The 20,459-nt window shown below is 39.9% G+C and overlaps 1 protein-coding gene across 3 annotated transcripts in view; it reads left to right on the top strand.

The window, feature by feature from the left end:
• Positions 1-1,320: 1,320 nt before the first annotated feature.
• Positions 1,321-20,459, top strand: part of KCTD3 (potassium channel tetramerization domain containing 3) — a 54,963-nt gene continuing 35,824 nt past the window's right edge. Inside the window, exons 1-9 of one of the 3 annotated variants that reach the window (XM_077886632.1) lie at positions 1,321-1,461; positions 6,047-6,100; positions 6,352-6,397; positions 8,441-8,514; positions 13,013-13,071; positions 13,353-13,433; positions 14,395-14,535; positions 14,995-15,085; positions 20,086-20,276. In XM_077886632.1, the coding sequence (XP_077742758.1) occupies positions 1,379-1,461; positions 6,047-6,100; positions 6,352-6,397; positions 8,441-8,514; positions 13,013-13,071; positions 13,353-13,433; positions 14,395-14,535; positions 14,995-15,085; positions 20,086-20,276 (820 nt within the window). In that variant the 5' untranslated portion in view covers positions 1,321-1,378. Of the gene's footprint in view, positions 1,462-2,692; positions 3,290-6,046; positions 6,101-6,351; positions 6,398-8,440; positions 8,515-13,012; positions 13,072-13,352; positions 13,434-14,394; positions 14,536-14,994; positions 15,086-20,085; positions 20,277-20,459 lie in introns of those variants that run through there. The other 2 variants (XM_077886631.1, XM_077886633.1) reach the window with 2 other exon arrangements.

Raw genomic sequence — 20,459 nt, 5'->3', positions numbered from 1 at the left:
TGCTGATTCTTTTTTTTTTTTTAAGATTTTTATGCATTTATTCATGAGACACAGAGAGAGAGAGGCAGAGACACAGGCAGAGGGAGAAGCAGGCTCCCTGCAAGGAACCCCACGTGGGTCTCGATCCCGGGCCTCCAGGATCACGTCCTGAGCTGAAGGCAGGTGCTTAACCGCTGAGCCACCCACGTCCCTAAGGTTTTATTTTTGGGAAGGTTCAATTTTTAAGTAACCTCTGTGCCTAAGGTGGGGCTTGACCCTGCCAACCCCGCAGATGGCGCCAGGCACCCCTCCTTGTGTGAGGATTTTTTAAATCGCGCTTCAGCAGCCTCCACGTTTTCAGGTTCCAATACATACACTACCGAAAGCAGACATTTATTTTATATATATATATATATATATTTCAGGTGTGTGACCTACTTTGAACGCTTACTATATCCCAGAAACGCACTGCCCTGCACGGGCTACGGGGGGTTCCTCGCTTGCCCTCGGCTTCCTTCCCTTCCCTGCCTGGCAAAGCAAGGAACAAAACTGCTTGGGGGACCCGGGTTGAGGCTGAGGGAGTAACACGGTAAGGAATTCTCTCAGGTAAACGCTGTAAAAAAAAAAAAAAAAAAACAAAGTTACAAAACCCCCAGGTTGCATTGGCTTTGCCCGGCGGGGCTCTGGAGGTGGAGGTGGAGGTGGAGGCGGAGGCGGAGGCGGAGGCACCGAGCACCACCTCCCGGGCACCGCGCCGCCACGTCCCGAGCCACGTGGGGCCAGGAGGGCCGCTGGAGGAGGGCGGCGGGCAGGGGGTCGGGGGGCCGGGGGGCCGGGGGGCCGCGGGGCGGCGGGCAGGGGGCAGGGGGGCCGCAGCTCGTTCCCCACGTCCCCGCGCGCCGCGGCCGCGAAGCTCCTCCCCGCCCTTCCTGCCGCCGCCGCGGGCGAAGCGCTGAGCGCGGCGGTGTTTTGTCCCCAGCGGCGACCCCTCGTCCCGCGCAGGCTGCGGCTGCGGCGGCCGCCGTGGCGGTGGCCGTGGCGGTGGCGGCGGCGGCGGCTGCCGAGCGCTAGGACAGGCCCGCGCCGGCCCTGCGGCCTGGAGGCCGGGAGAGGCGGAGGCCGGGCCGCCCCCCGGCGCCGCGGGAGCGGAGGGGACCAGGCGGCCGCCCGGGAGCTCGGCCCCGCCGCCGCGAAGGTGGGGGAGGCCCCGCGCCCCTCCCGCCCTCCGGCCGCCGCCGCCGCCCCGCTGGCCCTGCCGCCCCCGCCCCCGCCCCCGCCGCCGCCGCCCCCGCCGCCGCCTCGGGCTCCCGCCGCCGCCGCCGCCGCCGCCGCCGCCGCCTCGGGCCCCACGGCCCCGGCCGGGGAGGGCGGGCGGCGTGCGCGGCCGGAGCCGCCGGAGATGGCGGGAGGGCACTGCGGCAGCTTCCCCGCGGCGGCGGCCGGCAGCGCCGAGATCGTGCAGCTGAACGTGGGGGGGACCAGGTGAGTCGGCGGGGAGGGCCGCGGGGCCGCTGCGGGGGGCGGGGACGGCTGTCGGGGGGACCCGGTGTCGGGGGGGAACCGGGTGTCGGGGGGGTCCCGGTGTCGGGGGGGAACCGGTGTCGGGGGGGAACCGGTGTCGGGGGGACCGGGTGTTGGGGGGGACCCGATGTCGGGGGGGGGACCGGTTGTCGTGGGGGTCCTGGTGTCTGGGGGGAACCGGTGTCGGGGGGGAACCGGTGTCGGGGGGACCGGGTGTCGGGGGGGACCCGATGTCGGGGGGGGAACCGGGTGTCGTGGGGGTCCTGGTGTCTGGGGGGAACCGGTGTCGGGGGGACCGGGTGTCGGGGGGGACCCGATGTCGGGGGGGGAACCGGGTGTCGTGGGGGTCCTGGTGTCTGGGGGGAACCGGTGTCGGGGGGGAACCGGTGTCGGGGGGGAACCGGGTGTCGTGGGGGTCCCGGTGTCGGGGGTAACCGGTGTCGGGGGGACCGGGTGTCGGGGGGGGACCCGATGTCGGGGGGGGAACTGGGTGTCGTGGGGGGAACCGGGTGTCGGGGGGGAACCGGGTGTCGTGGGGGTCCCGGTGTCGGGGGGGAACCGGTGTCGGGGGGACCGGGTGTCGGGGGGGACCCGATGTCGGGGGGGGAACCGGGTGTCGTGGGGGTCCTGGTGTCTGGGGGGAACCGGTGTCGGGGGGGAACCGGTGTCGGGGGGAACCGGTGTCGGGGGGGACCGGGTGTCGGGGGGAACTGGGTGTCCGGGGGGACGGGGACGAGCGTAGGTGGGAGGCGAGCGGGTGGGGCAGGCGGGGGCGCCGGGCGGAGCGGAGGTCGGTGCCCCGGGAGGGGAGGGGCGAGGGGGCGGGGGCGCCGGGGCCGCCCTCCTCGGACGCCAGCCCTGCCCCCCGCCGCCTCGTTCCAGGCGCTCAGGCTCGGGCACGGGAGCGAGCGTACTTGGGCGCGCTCTGCGGAAGCCCGGCCTTGTGGCTTGGCCCTTGCGCCCAGCCTGCCGCCGCCTCGGTGCCCCCTGAGGCGGGAGCGCGGGGTCGGGTGCTCAGGGTCTGCGCGCGGGGCCTTGAAGCGCGGGTCGGGAGCTGCGGTTGCGGCGGTTGGTCCTGCGCGGCCTGGCGCGCACGTGGCCCCCTCCCCTCCTCCTCCTCCTCCTCCTCTCCCGGCCTTCCGCTCCCTGCCTCTGCCTTTTATTGAGCTCGGGGGGCGGGGGGGGGGGGTCAGTTTTTGTGGATTCGCTATGGTTTATGACTCACCCTTCTCAGAAATGGGACTTTGCCAGCTCTGTTGGAAGGAAGGGGTTGGTGAGGCTCAAGCTTGGTAGGAGACGAACGACGAGGTCCTTCCAGAAGATCCCTGGGTTTCGACACCCAAGACCTGACCAGTATTTTTTTTAAACGCGGAACAGCAGCAGTGTGAACCGGAGGCATAAGATGTGTCGGGTTTTAATCCTAAACATTCAGTCATTTTCTAAGTGTGCTAGAGAATGCAATGCAAGAAACAGTAATTCTTCATCCCTTCCTGTTCTTTCTTTTCCCGAGCACCGGGAAGCACAACTGCTTAGCAGTGTAAGATGGGACGTCATCGTGCTATCGAGATACCCATCTTCTGAAGGTCTATGGCTCCCGATGTAGGAAATGGACTTTTCCCCCCTAAAATCACATGACATTTTTGCAGGTTTGGTAATTTCTGGATGCAAAGAATGGAATAACCCACAAGAGCTGGCGTTCAGTGTTTGTTAATGCTGAGGAGCAGCACTATAGCCCCTTAAAATCCCTGCACACAGCCCTAATTTCCGTAGATTGCTGCAATCTTTTCAGGTATTCTAAAGGACATACACCATTATGATAAAAATTAAATGTATTATTATTTACTGTATATTGAGAGTGGGTGGTTTAATAATGAGTGAATTCCTGTTAATGACTGTAGAATTCAGTTTATACTTTTAAATCCTAAAAGGCAGCCATCTTGGAGCTGGAACATTTTATTTTCTTTTACTGTGTATGGAACTTGATGGTAACAGGTTCTAAGTTTCCTAAGTGATGATATTAGCAAAGAATACAAAATAAGGTGAACGTATTATTAGATTGAACAATTTAGAGGACATGAATGTTGTTAGATAGGAATGAGAAATAAAACCACAGACTTTAAATTTGCTAGGATAACATAGTTTATAAAAAAAAGTAATGACATGGCCTTTACAAAAAATAGAACGTAGGACTCCCTGTATGCTGAGGATATTTTCTTGAGTTACTTTGAATCATATACTCTTGGAGTGCTTTAGAGCTGGAAGGGATCCAGAAGTCATCTCTGTGTTGTGCAAAACATATTAACACAGTCACTTAAACCATTGTAAAGAAAAAAAAAAGATCCTGATTTCATTGTCATTAAAGTTGAGGAATTGCCACTGGGAGAACCACCTGTGGCATAGAATGGACGCAGGCTCTGGGGTGATAGAGTAAAACTCAGGAGAGTATATTGTGAGCAGAGAAGCATATGCTACAGGGTAAGGTCTTTCCCCTCACCCACTCCAAGAGAGGAAGGATATGAAATTGGAAATACTCGAATTATAAAAATGAGCAATTTTTTTTTATGATTTATTTAATGCTTTGTGAGTGATTCAGGAAGCGGAGGAGATGAGATTGCATTTAGGATTGACATTGTTTACAAAAAAAAAAACACTAAAGAAGTGAAAGAAACCTAATATGACTCTATTTGTGATTAATTCTGTTATGAATGAGTATGATTTGAAGCCTCACGAGAAAGGTTTGGGACCAGCTAGTGGGGGACTTAGAGACAAAGGACTTTGGAATCATGCAGATATGTGGGTACCAGTTCCCAGGCTTAAACTCTAACTAGCTCAGCATCCTAGGACAAGTTATTTTTTAGTGCTTAGTTTTCATAAGATGTAAATGACAATAATAACACCAATCTTATAGGATTGATCAAGGAATTTGAAGTAATGAGAAATGCAAGGGTTGATGGCATGGTAACATTGCAGAATAAATAATTTTAATTAGATTGCTTCCAAGTTAGAGGCAAATGGCAAGAGTCTAAATGTGGATATGCTAATGTTTTTAGTGACATTTTTGCTGAGAACAGATTGGACATCGCCCTTTACTTGGCCCACTGTGGGTATGTGATAAAAAACATTAGAAGAGGCTTTCATATATGTTGCAGAAAATTATGCTTATCATATGTGATTTTAAACATCATTTTTATAAAGTCATACTTGGAACTTAGTTTTGAAGATCTGTGAGGTTTTTTTTGTTTTTGTTTTTCCCCATTTGCCTTCTTCTTGTTTGAATAAAGAAAAAATTGGTGTGGGTGAAGATCTAGTGGCTCTGCCCAGAGATTTCAGATTACTAAACCTACCCAAACTGCTGATGATAATTGAAATTGCTAATAAACTGTAAGCAGACCTGTGTAATTTTCTAAGTAACACAAAATTTGAGTTATCTGGCAAACAATTTGCTCAACAGTCAGTAAACATGAAAGATCACAAATTATAATGACTTTATTTGGAAATTAATTTGTTAGCTTTCAGAATACAGGGTTTTTGTTTTGTTTTGTTTTTTGTTTTTGCAGTGGATCCTTGTATCCTTCAGTTTGCCATTTACTGGACTTGCTTTTATTTATTTGGCCAAGTCCGTTTACCTTGGCTAGTTGTAATCTGTTCCTCATTTTTTAAGATTCTGCTAAAATATGCACTTGGGAAAATTTGCTATGGTTTCTTGAATACTTAGATCCTTTCTTAATTGCTTAATGGGTTGAGACTGCTTTAAAACAGTCATATAATGCTAGATAATGAATGTGGAGAAAAACAAGTCTTTTAGGCTCTCTGTGTGAGGACACAGGGTGATGGCAACAGAGAGTAAAATAATGCATAGGTTGTCTGTCACCTAGTCTGTGATAAAAGTCCCCTCCAGAATTGGTGGTAATAAGACAATTTGGACTTGATCAAATGGCAGTTAACCTCAGAACAATGAGTTATTTACTGAGCAGTTTTTGAAGGAATGAATGCAGTAAAAGCTCAAAAAGCTACTATAGGATAGAATATTTGGAAAAGCCATTAAGGAGAAGGGAAAACCTGAGTGGTATCAAGAAAATAGATGGAATTTGGACATGAAGAGGTTGCTCAAGTGGAGATAAAGATACTGAAATGGTAGTAAGCATGAACTGTCTGGGGTATTGAAGTACTATCTTATTAGATGAGAAAACATTCATGTGGAAGAGATGAAATGGGATCTGAGGATAATTTTGAATGTCATGTTGAGAAGTTTGGACTTGTTGTGATGGGCTTATTGTTGATTTTTCACCAGATAGCCATGCTGGAAAGTAGTGTTTTAAGAAGCGTTATTTGTCAGTGAGTTAGTTATTTGATTTCGTTGAGAGCTCTTTGAATAATCTTAACTCTGAATTGAAAGTGGCAAAATTTTAAAATAATAAATATACATAATTGATATAGCTATAGCTGTGCAACAACTTGTAATTTATTAGTCGGCATATTAAAGCAGGTTAATGAACACTGAAATTTCAAATCCTCATTTATAATACCAGATAATTTTTAATTGCAGATTTAGTACCTCAAGACAAACTCTTATGTGGATTCCAGATTCTTTTTTTTCCAGGTATTTCATATATTTAATACCATTTTTTAAGAACTTGATCATTAAAATGATAAAAATTTTCTTTTTCTAGTTAAATTAATGTTTTTATTTCTTGAATAAAAAATCTTAGCTCTTAGAATTTAAAATTTTTTATTTTCCTTTGGAGATAGGATGATTCATTTGTGTTGGTCTTTGTTGATACAGAATTAGTGCATTTTTTATTCATACTCAGACTGTAGAACTAACTCTGGCTTATTGTTCATGTCTTTTAGTTTGCTGAGTGGAAGAATTTCAACACTTCGAGATGAAACTGGTGCTGTGAGTATAAGATGTTGATATATGTTCCTAAATTGAATCAACTAATGCTTATAATGCTTGACCCTTATTGTATAGTGACTCTAAGAAAACAGATAGGAAAACTAATCTTTTAATAACCACTAAATGAAAGTGACATATATACTTAAAAAGTGTTTCTTGTAGTATATAGTTCTTCTGTAATTAATAGAAGAGAACTCTAAGTGGAAGTTATATAGCATTTTAATTATTTATGATTAGATTTAAGGATATGAGCTTACATTGTCAGGAAATACTTTTAATCAGTAATTAAAACTTTAGCATTAAATAGATGAATGAATATAAATACTAAAATATTTTGATTATTGAATTAGAATGGTAAGATATTGTAAATTAGTAAACCCTACGATTTCTTTATTTTGGAGAATAATCTTAAGAATTTGTGCAGCTATGGAGAAATGAGGGAAAGAAAGAACTATTAGGTTTTACTACAAAAATATTGGCTTATGAATGTAAAAAGCAGTTATGCTGCGTGCAACATTGAATGTAAATGGCTAGTACTCTCAAAACCAAAAAAAAAAAAAGAGCTTTCTGTTTGGAGGCAACAAACTAGCCAAAGGTATTTATTTGCTGTCATGGGATCTGGAGATGAAATAAGGCAGCAAAAACAAGTATGTCCATATGAGATTATAAAAAAGCCATCAGTAGTAAGATCTCCACTGATCTGTGGTGCTTCTCCAACCTCTTATTCTAATAAAAACAAAAGCAAGAATTTATGAAGCTAGAACAGCCTCATTCATTGTATAAATGTAATCATAGTATAAAAAGAGCTTTACTATTAAGCTGTCATTCCCCTATCTAATTGACTAACCTAAGCTTTAAAAAGTGTTCAGTTTTATGGTTCAGATTTTTATAATTGATTCAAAATAGTGTTAGTATACGTTCCTGAAGAAAATTATCAATTATATATTTCATACTTTCTAAAGCACTTTATTTTCTTGGTATGTATTCTATGGTTTTAATGAATTTTTTAAAAGATTTTATTTATTCATGAGAGACACAGAGAGAGAGAGAGAGGAAAGAGAGGCAGAGACACAGGCAGAGGGAGGAGCAGGCTCCATTCAGGGACCCTGACATGGGACTCTATCCTGGGTCTCCAGGACCACGCCCTGGGCTGAAGGCGGCACTAAACCACTGAGCCACCCGGCACCCCTCTTTTACAGTTGCCCAAGAAACCCAAGAAATGTTTTTTTGTTATCTCCCATCCCTACCTAGCTCTTGAGGAAATTGAGATAATGGGATGTAAAAGTGTTATGAGAATAATATTCTTTTCCAATTTTTTTTTTAAGATTTTTTATTTTTTTTATTTTTTTTATTTGAGAGAATGAAAGTGAGAGCTGGGAGAGAGGCGGGGGCAGAGGGAAAAGGAGAAGCAGACTCCCTGCTGAACAGGGAGCCCAGCCTGATGGGAGGCTCGATCTCAGGACCCTGAGATCATGATCTGAGCTAAAAACAGACCCATAACTGACTGAGCCACTCAGGCACCCCTCTTTTACAGTTTTTACAGCAATGTGCAATATTGTCTTTGCTTGATTACCACTGTGTGTATTATAAAAGTACATTGTTGTTCTAATGATTCACATATGAATCACAAATTATATAAGTCACAATCACTGTCACCAATACTTAATGATAACATAAGGAGTTATTTATGATGTTCGGGAAGTATTTACTGAATTCTAGTATATTTCAGATAAAAATTTTCCCTCAGGTGTCACTCTTACCAAAGATATCAATAATAGATGCCATTTTTCCTACAAATTACACTATTATCAATATACTAAGAGGTTTTTGGGGTGGGGAGCTAATACTGCATTGAATGCATACAGTTAAAACTGCATTCCAGCTTTAGAAACATTCAAATTTAAGAGTGGAATCAAGTAAATATAGTATTTAAATAATTCAGTATTTGTTCCCTACAGTTGTGTTACACATATTAAAGTTAAATTTATAATTTGCAAAAAGAACAATGCCTTAAAAACAAATAAAACAATTCTTTATTTCCAGATATTTATTGATCGAGATCCAGCAGCATTTGCACCCATTTTAAATTTTCTTCGGACAAAAGAACTAGACTTACGGTAAGAAATGCATTCTTTTAGAGTAAATTCTTAGTGATGTGGTTTTAGTATATTTTGTGAAGAGAAAGCCCGAAAGCCCCCAGGTTATTTTTGCTTGAAAGTTACCTCAGAATTAAACTCCCAGATAGAGGCCACCATCTTCTCTTCCTCTAGACTACTGTCAACAGCTTCCTAAACACTTTCCTGCCTTCATTCCTCCTTTCCTCTAATTCATTTTCCACACTGTAGCCAAAATAATTTTCTAAAAGTATAAATCTTATCTGGTTGCTACTCTGCTTAAAACTCCTTTTTAGTATGTGCTTGGATTAACGGCTAGGGATTTGGGACTTTGTTGTTCCTTAAGGCTCTCTATCATCTTGTGCCTGCGTAATTTCTCTTGCTCGCTTTTATTGTTTCACCGCTTTCTGGTCTTGGCTTAATCCTGACTTCTTCAGTGATCTTTGTTGTGTCCACCTGATACAGGTCTTCATGGCTACCTGTCCTGCCACTACTACAGCATTCCTTACATATATTCCATTTTCATTAGTCTCTCTTCTTTTTGACTGTAAATTCCAACACAGCAAGCATTGTACTCTCTATTTCCAGGATCTAACGTGAGTTTTTGTAGATAAATCAATGACCACTTAAGTAATTTCTTTAACTTTGCTGTAGTCTGTATTCCTACCAAGAATTTACAGTCTAATTTGTTTTTTATTGTTCTTTTATTCAGTATATTCCCAGTGAACTTTTACTGAGGATCTCTTTATACTTTTATACATAGAGTTTTTAAAATTCTAATTGTTTAGGGGTGCCTGTTTGGCTCAGTCGGTAGAACATGTGACTCTTTGATCTCAGGGTTGTGAGTTCGAGTCCCACATTGGGTGTAGAGATTACTTAAAAATAAAATCTTTTTAAAAAATTGAAAAAAAACCTGTTTATTTGACCTGCTTCTCTATAATACTGTATAATTTTTGGCTTTCATTCACTGGAATTTGAGCTCCTTAAAGGTGACGATAATTTTTTAGTCTGGTTTGTTTCCTGTGATTTTTCCAGTGTTAAAATAGTACATATAGTAGCTTTTCAATAGGTATTTATTGAATGAATAAAATATAAAGTAGTTAATTGGAGCTTTTGTTTTTTTCTTGATGGAGACAGCAAATAAGTTACCTACTACTTCTTGAGTAAAGTTATTTTGACCCATAGCATTTGATCAAAGAAGCCTAACTTTACTTCTAGTCAGTATCCTAGTTGACTGATACACAATTTAGATTATTCAGGAAAGCAGAATTAGCTAGAAGTAAAAATATTTGTATTTATTGAGTGCTCTACTTATAAGTTGTTGCCTTATTTTATTTAAAGAAGCCTAGCAAATTAAAATTTTCTGAGTAGTACCTTTTTTTTTTTTTTTTTTTTTTTAAGATTTTATTTATTCATGAGACACACAGAGAGGCAGACACACAGGCAGGAGGAGAAGCAGGCTCCATTCAGGGAGCCCGACGACGTGGGACTCAATCCCAGGTCTCCAGGATCACACCCTGGGCCGTAGGCGGCGCTAAACCGCTGAGCCACCAGCAGTACCTTTCAAAAGAAGATAGGAAAGAATTTTAAAAATACTGTGTTTTGGGCAGCCCGGGTGGCTTAGCGGTTTAGCACCGCCTACGGCCCAGGGCTTGATCCTGGAGACCTGGGATTGAGTCCCACGTTGTCGGGCTCCCTGAATGGAGCCTGCTTCTCCCTCTGCCTGTGTCTCTGCCTCTCTTTCTCTCTCCCTCTCTGTCTCTCTCATAAATAAATAAAATCTTAAAAAAAAAAAAATACTGTGTTTTAATTCTCTGCCTGCCATCAAATTCTTGTGTTGCCCTTATCACACTGTGTATAACTTACCATATTTGTTTTCTTGTCCTCCTCAGGAGACTGGAGTTTCTCAAGAACTATTGTGTCCTGAGCTACCTTGTAATTAGCCAGTACTATTGTACTGTTAACACAAATGGTTTTGAAATAGAATAAGAAAGTTGTAACTGTTTTTGTGTTAAACCAGTCCCAACCAATTTGACAAATAAAAGCAATTTAATATTGCAGTTGCATGTGTTTATTAAACACAGGGAATTTTTTCTCTCTTTTTGAAGACCTTTTTTTAGAAGAGTTTTAGGTTTACAGCAAAATTGAGAGTAAGATATAGAGATCTCCCATGCATCTCCAGCTCCCACACATGCATAGCCTCCCCCGTTATCGACATCACTCACTGGAATGGATTTTTTTTTTTTTTTTTAACCAAAGATGAACCTATAGTGACACATCATAAACCACCCAAAGCTCATAGTTTACATGATAGTTAACTCAAGGTGTTGTGCATTCTGTGAGTTTAGACAACTGTGAAATGACCCATGTCCATCATTTTATTATTGTACTACCCTAAATATCTTTTGTGCTGTGCCCGTTGATTCCCACTCCATGCAACCATTGATCTTTTTTACTATCTCCATAATTTTGCCTTTTCTGGAATGTCATATACAGGGAATAATATAGAGTATGGGCTTTTCAGATTGTTTTTTCTTTCACTGATACCACATTGTTTTGATTACTATAGCTTTATGGTAAATCTTGTAGTTGAATATTGGCAGTCCTCCAACTTTATTCTCCTATTGAGTCTTGACTCCATAGAAATTTTTTTTTTGAGATTTTATTTATCTATTTGACAGAGAGAGAGCACAAGCAGGGGGAATGGCAGAGGGAAGGTGAGAAGAAGCATGTTCCCCGATGAGCAGGGAGCCCTATAAGGCACTTGATCCAGGACCCTGGGATCATGACCTGGGTTGAAGGCGATGCTTACCCATCCGAGCCACCCAGGTGCCCTCCATATAAACTTTAAAATCAGTTTATCATTATCTATAAAATAACTTGCTAGAATTTTGACTAGGATTTAATTGAATTTTAGATGAAGCTGGGAGGAACTGACGTCTTAATAATACTGAGTAATCCAACCCTTGAATATGGAATACCTTTCCATTTACTTGGTTCTTTGATTTTGTTCATTAGCGTTATGTAGGTTGCTTCATATAGATCTTACATATTTTTGTTAGATTTATACTTAAGTATTTTAATTTCTTTTTGGTGCTAATGTAAATGGTATTGTTTTTTTAATTTTAAATTGCATTGTTCATTATTGGTACATAGCAATTGACTTTTTTATACTAACCTTGTATCCTGCAACCTTACTATAATCATTTATTAGTTCCAGGAGATGTTTGTCTGTTCTTTTGGGTTTTCACCATAGATAATCATGTCATCTGTGAATAACAGTTGTGTCTTCCTTTCTAATCTGTGTACCTTTATTTCAGTTTTCTTGCTTTATGGCATTGTTGAGAATTTTTGCACAGTGTTCATGAGAGATACTACTAGTCTATAGTTTTCTTGTAATGTCTTTGATTTTGGTATTACGAAAATGCCGACCTCATAAAATGAGTTAGGAAGTATTCCTTTGTTTCTTTCTTCTGAAAGAGATTATAGAGAATTGGTATGATTTCTTCCTTAAATGTTTGGTAGAATTCACTAGTGAATGCTTCTGGGCCTGTTGCTTTCCATTTTGGAAGATTATTAATTATTGATTCATTTCCTTTATTAGATATAGGTTTATTCATATTGTCTCATTTCTTGTGTGAGTTTTAGCAAATTGTATCTTTAAAGGAATTGGTCCATTCCATCTAGGTTATTAAATTTATAAAAACAGATTTGTTCATATTATTTCTTTGTTGTCCTTTTAATTTCCATGAGATTTGTAGTAATACCCACTCTAATTTCTGCCCAGGCAATATTTTTTAAGTAAGGACAGATTATAACTGAAACCTAAAATTAATCATTAGTATTGTAAACTCTTAATTTCTTTTTACTTAATATTTTCATATTGTTTACCTGTACTATAGCATCTGATTAGCCTAGCCCTTTTTAAGGCTAGTCTTTTTCCCCCTACTTTTGCTTTATATTTTGCTTTTATTTCTGTTCTAATGAGGAGTCATTGATAGGAATTTCTTAGTTCAACAAATATTTATTACATAATTAATTGTGAACAAGCACTGTGCAAGGTATACAAAAATAGAAGTAGATTGTGCTTGTAGGGAGCTTTATAGTATAACTGGGAAGTTTAAAATATGTATAGAAATAATTATGAAAATTGAAAAGCAGTTAATGCCATACAAGAATGGCTTCTACTCTTGGTTGTTTTATTAGATACTTCTTGATAATTTACTTGTACTAATCCTTTGAAGCCCTAATCTCTCAGTCACCCAATTCACCTACATAGGAATGATTTTTAAGTGAGGAAATATTTTTGTTGGCATGAATTTTTTTTTTTTTAGGCTTTTTAAAATGACAAAGATTTTAAGAGAAAAGTAAATTTTAAAACCTTACGACTTTGTTCACATTAAGAACCTAGTACTTTTTCCTTCTGCTTCAGATGATAAACTAAGTTGCTGGTGCTAGAGGATATATATCATTTATTTGTTTTTGTTTTTGTTTTTTATAGGGGAGTAAGTATTAATGTTCTCAGACATGAAGCAGAATTTTATGGAATCACTCCACTAGGTATGTGTTGTCTGATAGTTTGTATTTATGATTTGGCCTTTCGCATAGCAAACTTGCCTCCTGAAATGGATTTTATACCAGGTCCTATTTTTGGATGGATGAGTTCAGTGTGCTTCTTACATTTTGTGGTTTCTCATAGTAAATAGATGTCAACTGATTTAAGATTTAACTTAAACATTTTCTTTTCTTTCCTTACCCTCTCAAACTAGAGACAATAAAAATGGAGTACTATTTTTCTGTTTGCATGTACTCTTGACAAGTTTGCTTTGAAATGTTTTCAGTAAGAAGGCTTCTCCTGTGTGAAGAATTGGAGCGCTCATCTTGCGGCAGTGTCCTTTTTCATGGTTATTTGCCTCCACCAGGTACTTCTACTTTATTTAGTCTTTAAATTTTTTTTTTAATCAGTAAGCAAGGCACAAGCATACATAGAGGAAAGTCTCTTCCTCGATGATTGAGTTTCTCAGGTCTAAAGATCCCAGAAATGTCGAGAACTTTAACAGAAGTCATACTATCCTGTATGTCAGAGCAGGGATGTGCCAAACTTTTTCTTATCTGTAAAAGGCCAGACAGGCTCACGAGCTAGAACATCTGTGTGGCAACCACTCCATTCTGCCATTTCTGGGGAAGTGAGTAGATGAGACCAGAGCAGCTCTGTTGACATCAACAGCCCTGGCCCATAGTTTGCCAGCCCCTTTGTTCCAGGACTGGTTGTCAGTCGGCTGTCCTTTCTGTAGAACCGCAGGAGCTGTGCAGAGAGATAGGTCAGTGTACAGCAGAGAGGCAGGTGTAGCGCGTCCTCCTTGCCCCTGCCTTGGTCAGCTGAGAGACTTCTGCCTTTGCCTGTGTTAAGGTGGGCTTCTGAGCAAGATTTCCTTCCAAAAAAGATTCACCTGTCAAATAAAAGACACTGGAAGCAAGGGGCAATTTGGCTGTAAAGAAATTTCCATGAGTATGTTGTACCTAACACAAAGCAGCTGTACTATAAACACTGGTGACAGACTGGATGGATTAATGATTAATGGCTTATTTCAGGAACCTAGAGTTAGCTGAAAATGGAATATAATAAAGTAAAACTTATTATTTTTATTTTATTTATTACATATAACATGATAAGTATCAGAAATCTGTTAAAAGAATTTATTTCATTTTCATTTTGTTGTTTTTTATGATAATTAAATCACTTACCATAAATTGCTATATTGGAAGGTGTAGCTTGGCTGTGGTGAAATTCACATTTATATGTTTCTTTGTTATAATGTGAAATTTTGAATTTTTAGTACCTGAAACTTAGAAATAAATGTATCATATGATTTCTTTTTATAGGTATTCCCAGTCGTAAAATAAACAACACAACTAGGTCCTCTGCTGGCTCTAGGAATGGACTAAATTCTACAGAAGGTGAAGCTCGGGGAAATGGAGCCCAGCCTGCTGTCTCTGGAACCGGGGAAGAGACTGTTCGGCTAGGTAAGCAAAGACCCCAGAAACAGACAAAAAAAAAAAAAACCAAAACCAAAAAAACCATATGTTTTTAGTTCTGAGTAATACCAAGTAATTAGTTTTTTAAAATGTAATCTTTGCCTCATCTTTCTTTTTAATATTTATATCTTGAAAAGTCTCCAGTAAGATAATTTTTACTTAAAAAGTATGTGATATCAGTTTGCTCTCAATCTCTAGACTAGGGGTTGGCAAGCTTTTTATATAAAGAAGCAGACAGTAAACATTTTAGGCTCTGTCAGAACTGTTCACCTCTGCCATTGCAGCGTGGAAACGGCCGAGGACAACATGGAAACATATGCGCGTGGCTGTGTTTCAGCAAAACTTTATCCAGATAGGTAGAAGTGATTGGAAACGGCCAATGGGCGGGCCATAGTTTACCAACCCTTGCTTTAGAACCTAAAATACTTCTTTTTCTAAACCCAACAGGATTTCCTGTGGATCCCCGAAAGGTTCTCATAGTAGCTGGCCATCACAACTGGATTGTAGCTGCATATGCCCATTTTGCTGTGTGTTACAGGTACTGTAGAACTAGTAATGGTTTACTTGTGGAGAGGGGGTCGTTTTTAATTATTGTGATTTTGGGACGCCTGGGTGGCTCAATGGTTGAGTGTCTGCCTTTGGCTCAGGGTGTGATCTCATGGTCCCAGGATCGAGTCCTGCGTCGGGTTCCCTGCATGGAGCCTGCTTCTCCCTCTGCCTATATCTCTGCCTCTCTCCCTGTGTCTCTCATGAATAAATAAAATCTTTTTAAAAAATGATTATTGTGATTTTATATTTATGGACTTAAGTGTTGGCTAGTCGTTGTATTTTTTTCCTGCATATTTTGCTCACTTCTGTATCTCTTCACTAGCTTTAGTTTGTTTTTATTTTTGTAACTAAGTTGGTAAGTATTACTGATAGCCTTTGTCTACTTCCCACTTGATATCAACTGTGATATCACTGGAGGTATCTTGAAGTTATTTCTTTTTGCTTATTATTATGTTCAGTTTCTGAATCATTTAACTACTATAATAAATGACTAGGCAGCATTATTAACATGAGCCCTGTTTTTCTGTCTGTAATGATTTCAGTCCTTTGTACTCCGTAGTTGGACATAGTAAGACTCTACACTCCTCATGACTATCAAATAGTTGGGAGTGAGGTAGTGAAGTGGGACAGTTGTGGGCAGAAGTGATACAGTTTAAGATCTATATTGTATGAGACTTACACAGAGGTAGTTTTTTTTTTTTTTTAAGGTAGTTTGGTTTTATTAATTCTTGCATGCTCAGAAACTAAAAGAGAATTAGGAAGAGTGTAGACTAGTGATTCTGTTTTTTAAATTGAAGAAGGGATAGGATTCTTAGTTCAGAATCACTGTATACAATGATACTGATGATAGAATGGTCATAGTGGTTGTGGGAGTCTAGCCTAGACTGTGATCCCACTTAACTGCTGAAAAATAAAAGAATATATAACAATTTGTCATTACTAAGTTTAGATTTTAAAAATACCCACAATAGACTAAAAATATTTAAAATGTCTTCTAAAGTTTACAGATGACATTTTAAAAGATCCCAGATAGACTTTTCTAATCTGACTTTATGATAGGTTTGCCATATGTGTAAAAAAGCCTTTTGTAACAGTAATCTATGCTTTTTCTCTTTTCTTTTCTCTTTTTTTTTTTTTTTTTTTTTTTTTAAGATTTTATTTATTTGCTCATAAGAGACAGAGTCAGAGACGTAGGGAGAGGGAGAAGCAGGCTCCCTGTGGGGAGCCCGACGTGGGACTCGATCCCAGAATCCCGGGATCACAACCTGAGCCTAAGGCACTGAGTCACCCGGGCATCCCTCTGCTTTATATTTTCACTGTAGTAGGGATTCAGTGCAAACTTCATTTTGAGAGCATTCTGTTTTTTATTTTAATTAGTAAATGCTATGGAAATGACTTTGGATGATTTCTTTGGAGGATGACTTTTATTATTTTTTAAAGATTTTATTTATTCATGAGACACACAGAGAGAGGGGCAGAGACATAGGTATAGGGAGAAACAGGTTCCCCAAGGGGAGCCCAGTGTGGGACTCAATCCAAGGACTCCAGGACCACACCCTAGAGCCTAAGGCAGATGCTCAACCACTGAGCCACCGGGGTATCCTGGGGGATGACTTTTATATATGAAGCAAGACTGATTTGAAAGAAGGAATTTTTTTTTTAGGAAGTGTTTTGAACTAAACTTACGGATCTAAATTGAGGAAACTAAAAAAAAATAATAATGTGAGGAAACTATTCTAGACTTCACCTTTTTATTTGCTTAAATATTACGTACATATTTTTATTGATAAATTGCAGAGGAATTGTGTAATAATTATAATCAGTTTTCCAGGTATAGCTGATGTTATTGCTCAGCAGTGCTAAAGATTGCTGCTTGCCAGACAGAGACATGGAGTTTTGCACAGTTTTACTCACTGGGTGACAAATAGAAGAAGGATGCTGTTACATTTCCCATTCTTTGTGTTTGCTTTTGACCATGACCTTTTGCTTTCTAATATGTATAGTGACAAAAGAAAAAGAATTGAGGACATACTCTATTTCTTCATGTACAGTTAAGTCATTTAACACAGCGGCAATAAAAAGATTGCAAAAGAAATATTCAAATTATTTTAATAGTATAATCTTTTCCACAAGTTGTTTTTCCACAGCTTTTTATATTAATAAATTTAAGACCCTAAGAAATGAAATAGTACATGGAATCCCTGTATGTTCTCAACTAGATTCTCTAATTTTCTACATTCTCAGGCTTTACTTTTATGAAGAGTAGTGGTTTCCTTTTTTTTTTTTTTTTTTTTTTTTTAAGGTTTGTTTATTTGAGAGAGACAGCCAGCACGAATGGGAGGGGCAGAAGGAGAGGGAATCTCCAGGAGACTCCGTGCTGAGCACAAAGGCCTGATAGGGGGCTTGACCAGGGCTTGATCTCACAACGCTGAGACCTGGACCTGAGCTGAAATTCAGAGTCCAATAGATGCTCAACCAACTGCACCCCTCAGGTGCTCCAGAGTTGTGTAAATTGCTGCCCTCTTTGATCTTGCATTTCTCTTTAGATCTTTAATCCACGTGGAATTTACTTTTGCTTTATCGTGTGAGATTTAGGAATCTATTTTCTTTTCTTTCAGGTAGGTAGTAGCTAATTATGTTCTGATTATATATCACATAAATTATACTTTTGCATTGAATTTGAACGCCCTCCTTTATTTTTCTTTATGTTTATATGTATACTTGGATCTAATTTTAGACTCTTCTTTTGTTTTTCTGACGTTTAATATATTCCCATAAATTTGAAGTACAGTATTTATGTAGTAAGTTTCAAAATGTCATCAGGCATGATTGTTCCACTATTTTTTTTTGAGATTATAATGTGGAAGATAATCCTATTCTTTGCATAGCTGTCCTGATTTTATAGTGTTGGTCCGGTGAGCAGGAGGAAGAAGATGGAGTGCTTTTCAGAGCTCATTCTGTCTTGTTTTACATATTTTTACTTTTGTATTACTTGTTTGGAAAATCATAAAGTATATATATATATATATATATATATATATATTCAGCTTTGTATTTAATTTTAACTTAAAACAGAAGTATCGCATATCATATTGAATCAAATTTTCTAATGTTATTCTCAAAAACGTTATCTCAAGTCTTGTACTCTTTTTCAGCATCTCTTTATTTCATAGTACCCTAATTTTTACAGAGAAAGATAACGTAGAAGTATGATCTCTGCAAAAGACTATATCACATAACAGTTTTATTGTATTTCTAAATTAATGATCACAAAATCACATTGTTCACCTCATTAAATCAATACAGCATCTCTTTATTGAACAATTAAGAGATGAGTATATGTCTGCATCCATGTAGCAGCATATTGTCATTCTTAAAGTGCTGGCAATCCCTGCTTTGTGTCCAGTTTGACAGTTCCTAAAAGGATCTATATTTCATATCTCAGTGTTGGTAAATGCTTAAGAGTTTATTAAAATGATTATTTCCATTTGTCTGTCATAACACATGTTGCCATCTGGTGGCCGAAGTGGGTAATTGCAGACCATATAATGCTTAGGAAAAATTGTACATTTTCTTTAAAAGTATTGTACATTTTCTATGTATTCCTTTGGAGTTACAGAAGTCATTAGTTCTTGCAATTAGTAAGAAGGCTGAATTGCATATTTTTGTGAATTGTGGCTGTATTTTTAAACAAAAACGAAGCTAAAGTGATTCCAGTTAGGTCTTTAGGTAATTCATCATTTATGAATACTGAATTTGTTTTTTGTGATGAATATGTCAAATAGTATATAAATAAACGGGTACTTATTTTCCTCATGTTGTGTTTATTCTCTTTAGGCAAGGCAAATAAAAGCTTTACAGTTTTGTTTTTGCATATTTGTTTGGTATAACTTTTTTTTTTTTAAATCTTTTTTTTTTTTTATAATTTGTATTTATTTATGATAGTCACAGAGAGAGAGTGAGAGACAGAGGCAGAGACACAGGCAGAGGGAGAAGCAGGCTCCATGCACCGGGAGCCCGATGTGGGATTCGATCCCAGGTCTCCAGGATCGCACCCTGGGCCGAAGGCAGGCGCCAAACCGCTGCGCCACCCAGGGATCCCATGCGCCACCCAGGGATCCCGGTATAACTTTAAAAATAGATACTCAAAGTTTATGTCACTCATTGTTGTGATTGCATTACTCTAAGTTCTGAATGTATGAAGGCTGGCTCTATAAGCATGTATAATACATGTCTGAAAGACTTAAATTCAGATAAGGCAGAAAAAAAAATTATAGGTATATTTATCACAAATGAAATATTAAAGCATTTATATTCACTGAACTGCAAATCTGAACCCTGATAGGTCTTTATTTATGGGGAAAAATAGGCTTATGAAATTTTTTCATTTAGAAAGAAACCTTTTGAAATCTGAGGGTTTCCAAAGCCCTACATTTTACTCATTTGCTTGTCCAAGATACTGGAATGCATAATGGTATGTATACCAGATTACTACTTTGTCTTGGTTTGCTTGGATGGACTATCACCTTGTCACCTGAAATACCAAAAAATAATAGGTTGATTGTAGGTAGTTTCAGTTAGTAACTGAATAACTGGTTAAATCACTGAAAGGAATAATTATCCTAAAATTCTGATTTTTGTTGGCCATTCGTATCCATAGATAATGATTGTAGCACTTTTCTGTGTAGAAAAGTGAAAGAAACAATCTTTTATTTTAAGCTGTTAAAACTTTTTTCAAACTTAAAGGATTTTTCTGAACTTTTCTTTGGAGAAATTCAGAACTCTGATCTCTTTTTAAGTGGTTTATATCTCCTTTGTATGTAAAAATAAGATACCTTAGGAATAATGTTCTGGCTTTGTAGAGGAAATATATTGGCAAAATTTTATATTTAATAAATATAGCTGTGATTAAAATTTTTGGTACATTCCTTTGTATTGTTTGCTTAATTGCTGCTGAGTCTCACATATGTTTCTATTCTTACTTAACAGAATTAAAGAATCTTCAGGATGGCAACAAGTGTTTACAAGCCCATATTTGGATTGGACTATTGAGCGAGTAGCTTTAAATGCAAAAGTAGTTGGAGGTCCGCATGGAGACAAAGACAAAATGGTTGCTGTTGCTTCGGAGAGTAGCATCATCTTATGGAGCGTCCAAGATGGAGGGAGCGGAAGTGAAATTGGTAGGGAAAATCTTTTTATGTTTATGCTGCAGTTTGATCTGGTATATGTAATATTCTGAAGTTTAAGAGGGATTGCCCATCTTTGTAAGAACCAACCCCGCTATTACTTAGCTAGAGCTGCTGCATCATCTTTCCAGGGTTCAGTGACAATAGGACCACTCAATACAAGAGGAAAGATCTGGT

Source organism: Canis aureus, chromosome 38 (assembly GCF_053574225.1).
Source record: "Canis aureus isolate CA01 chromosome 38, VMU_Caureus_v.1.0, whole genome shotgun sequence".
Lineage (NCBI taxonomy): Eukaryota > Metazoa > Chordata > Mammalia > Carnivora > Canidae > Canis > Canis aureus.
The sequence above is the reverse complement of the archived record's forward strand: the minus strand, read 5'-3'. Positions and strand labels throughout refer to the sequence as shown.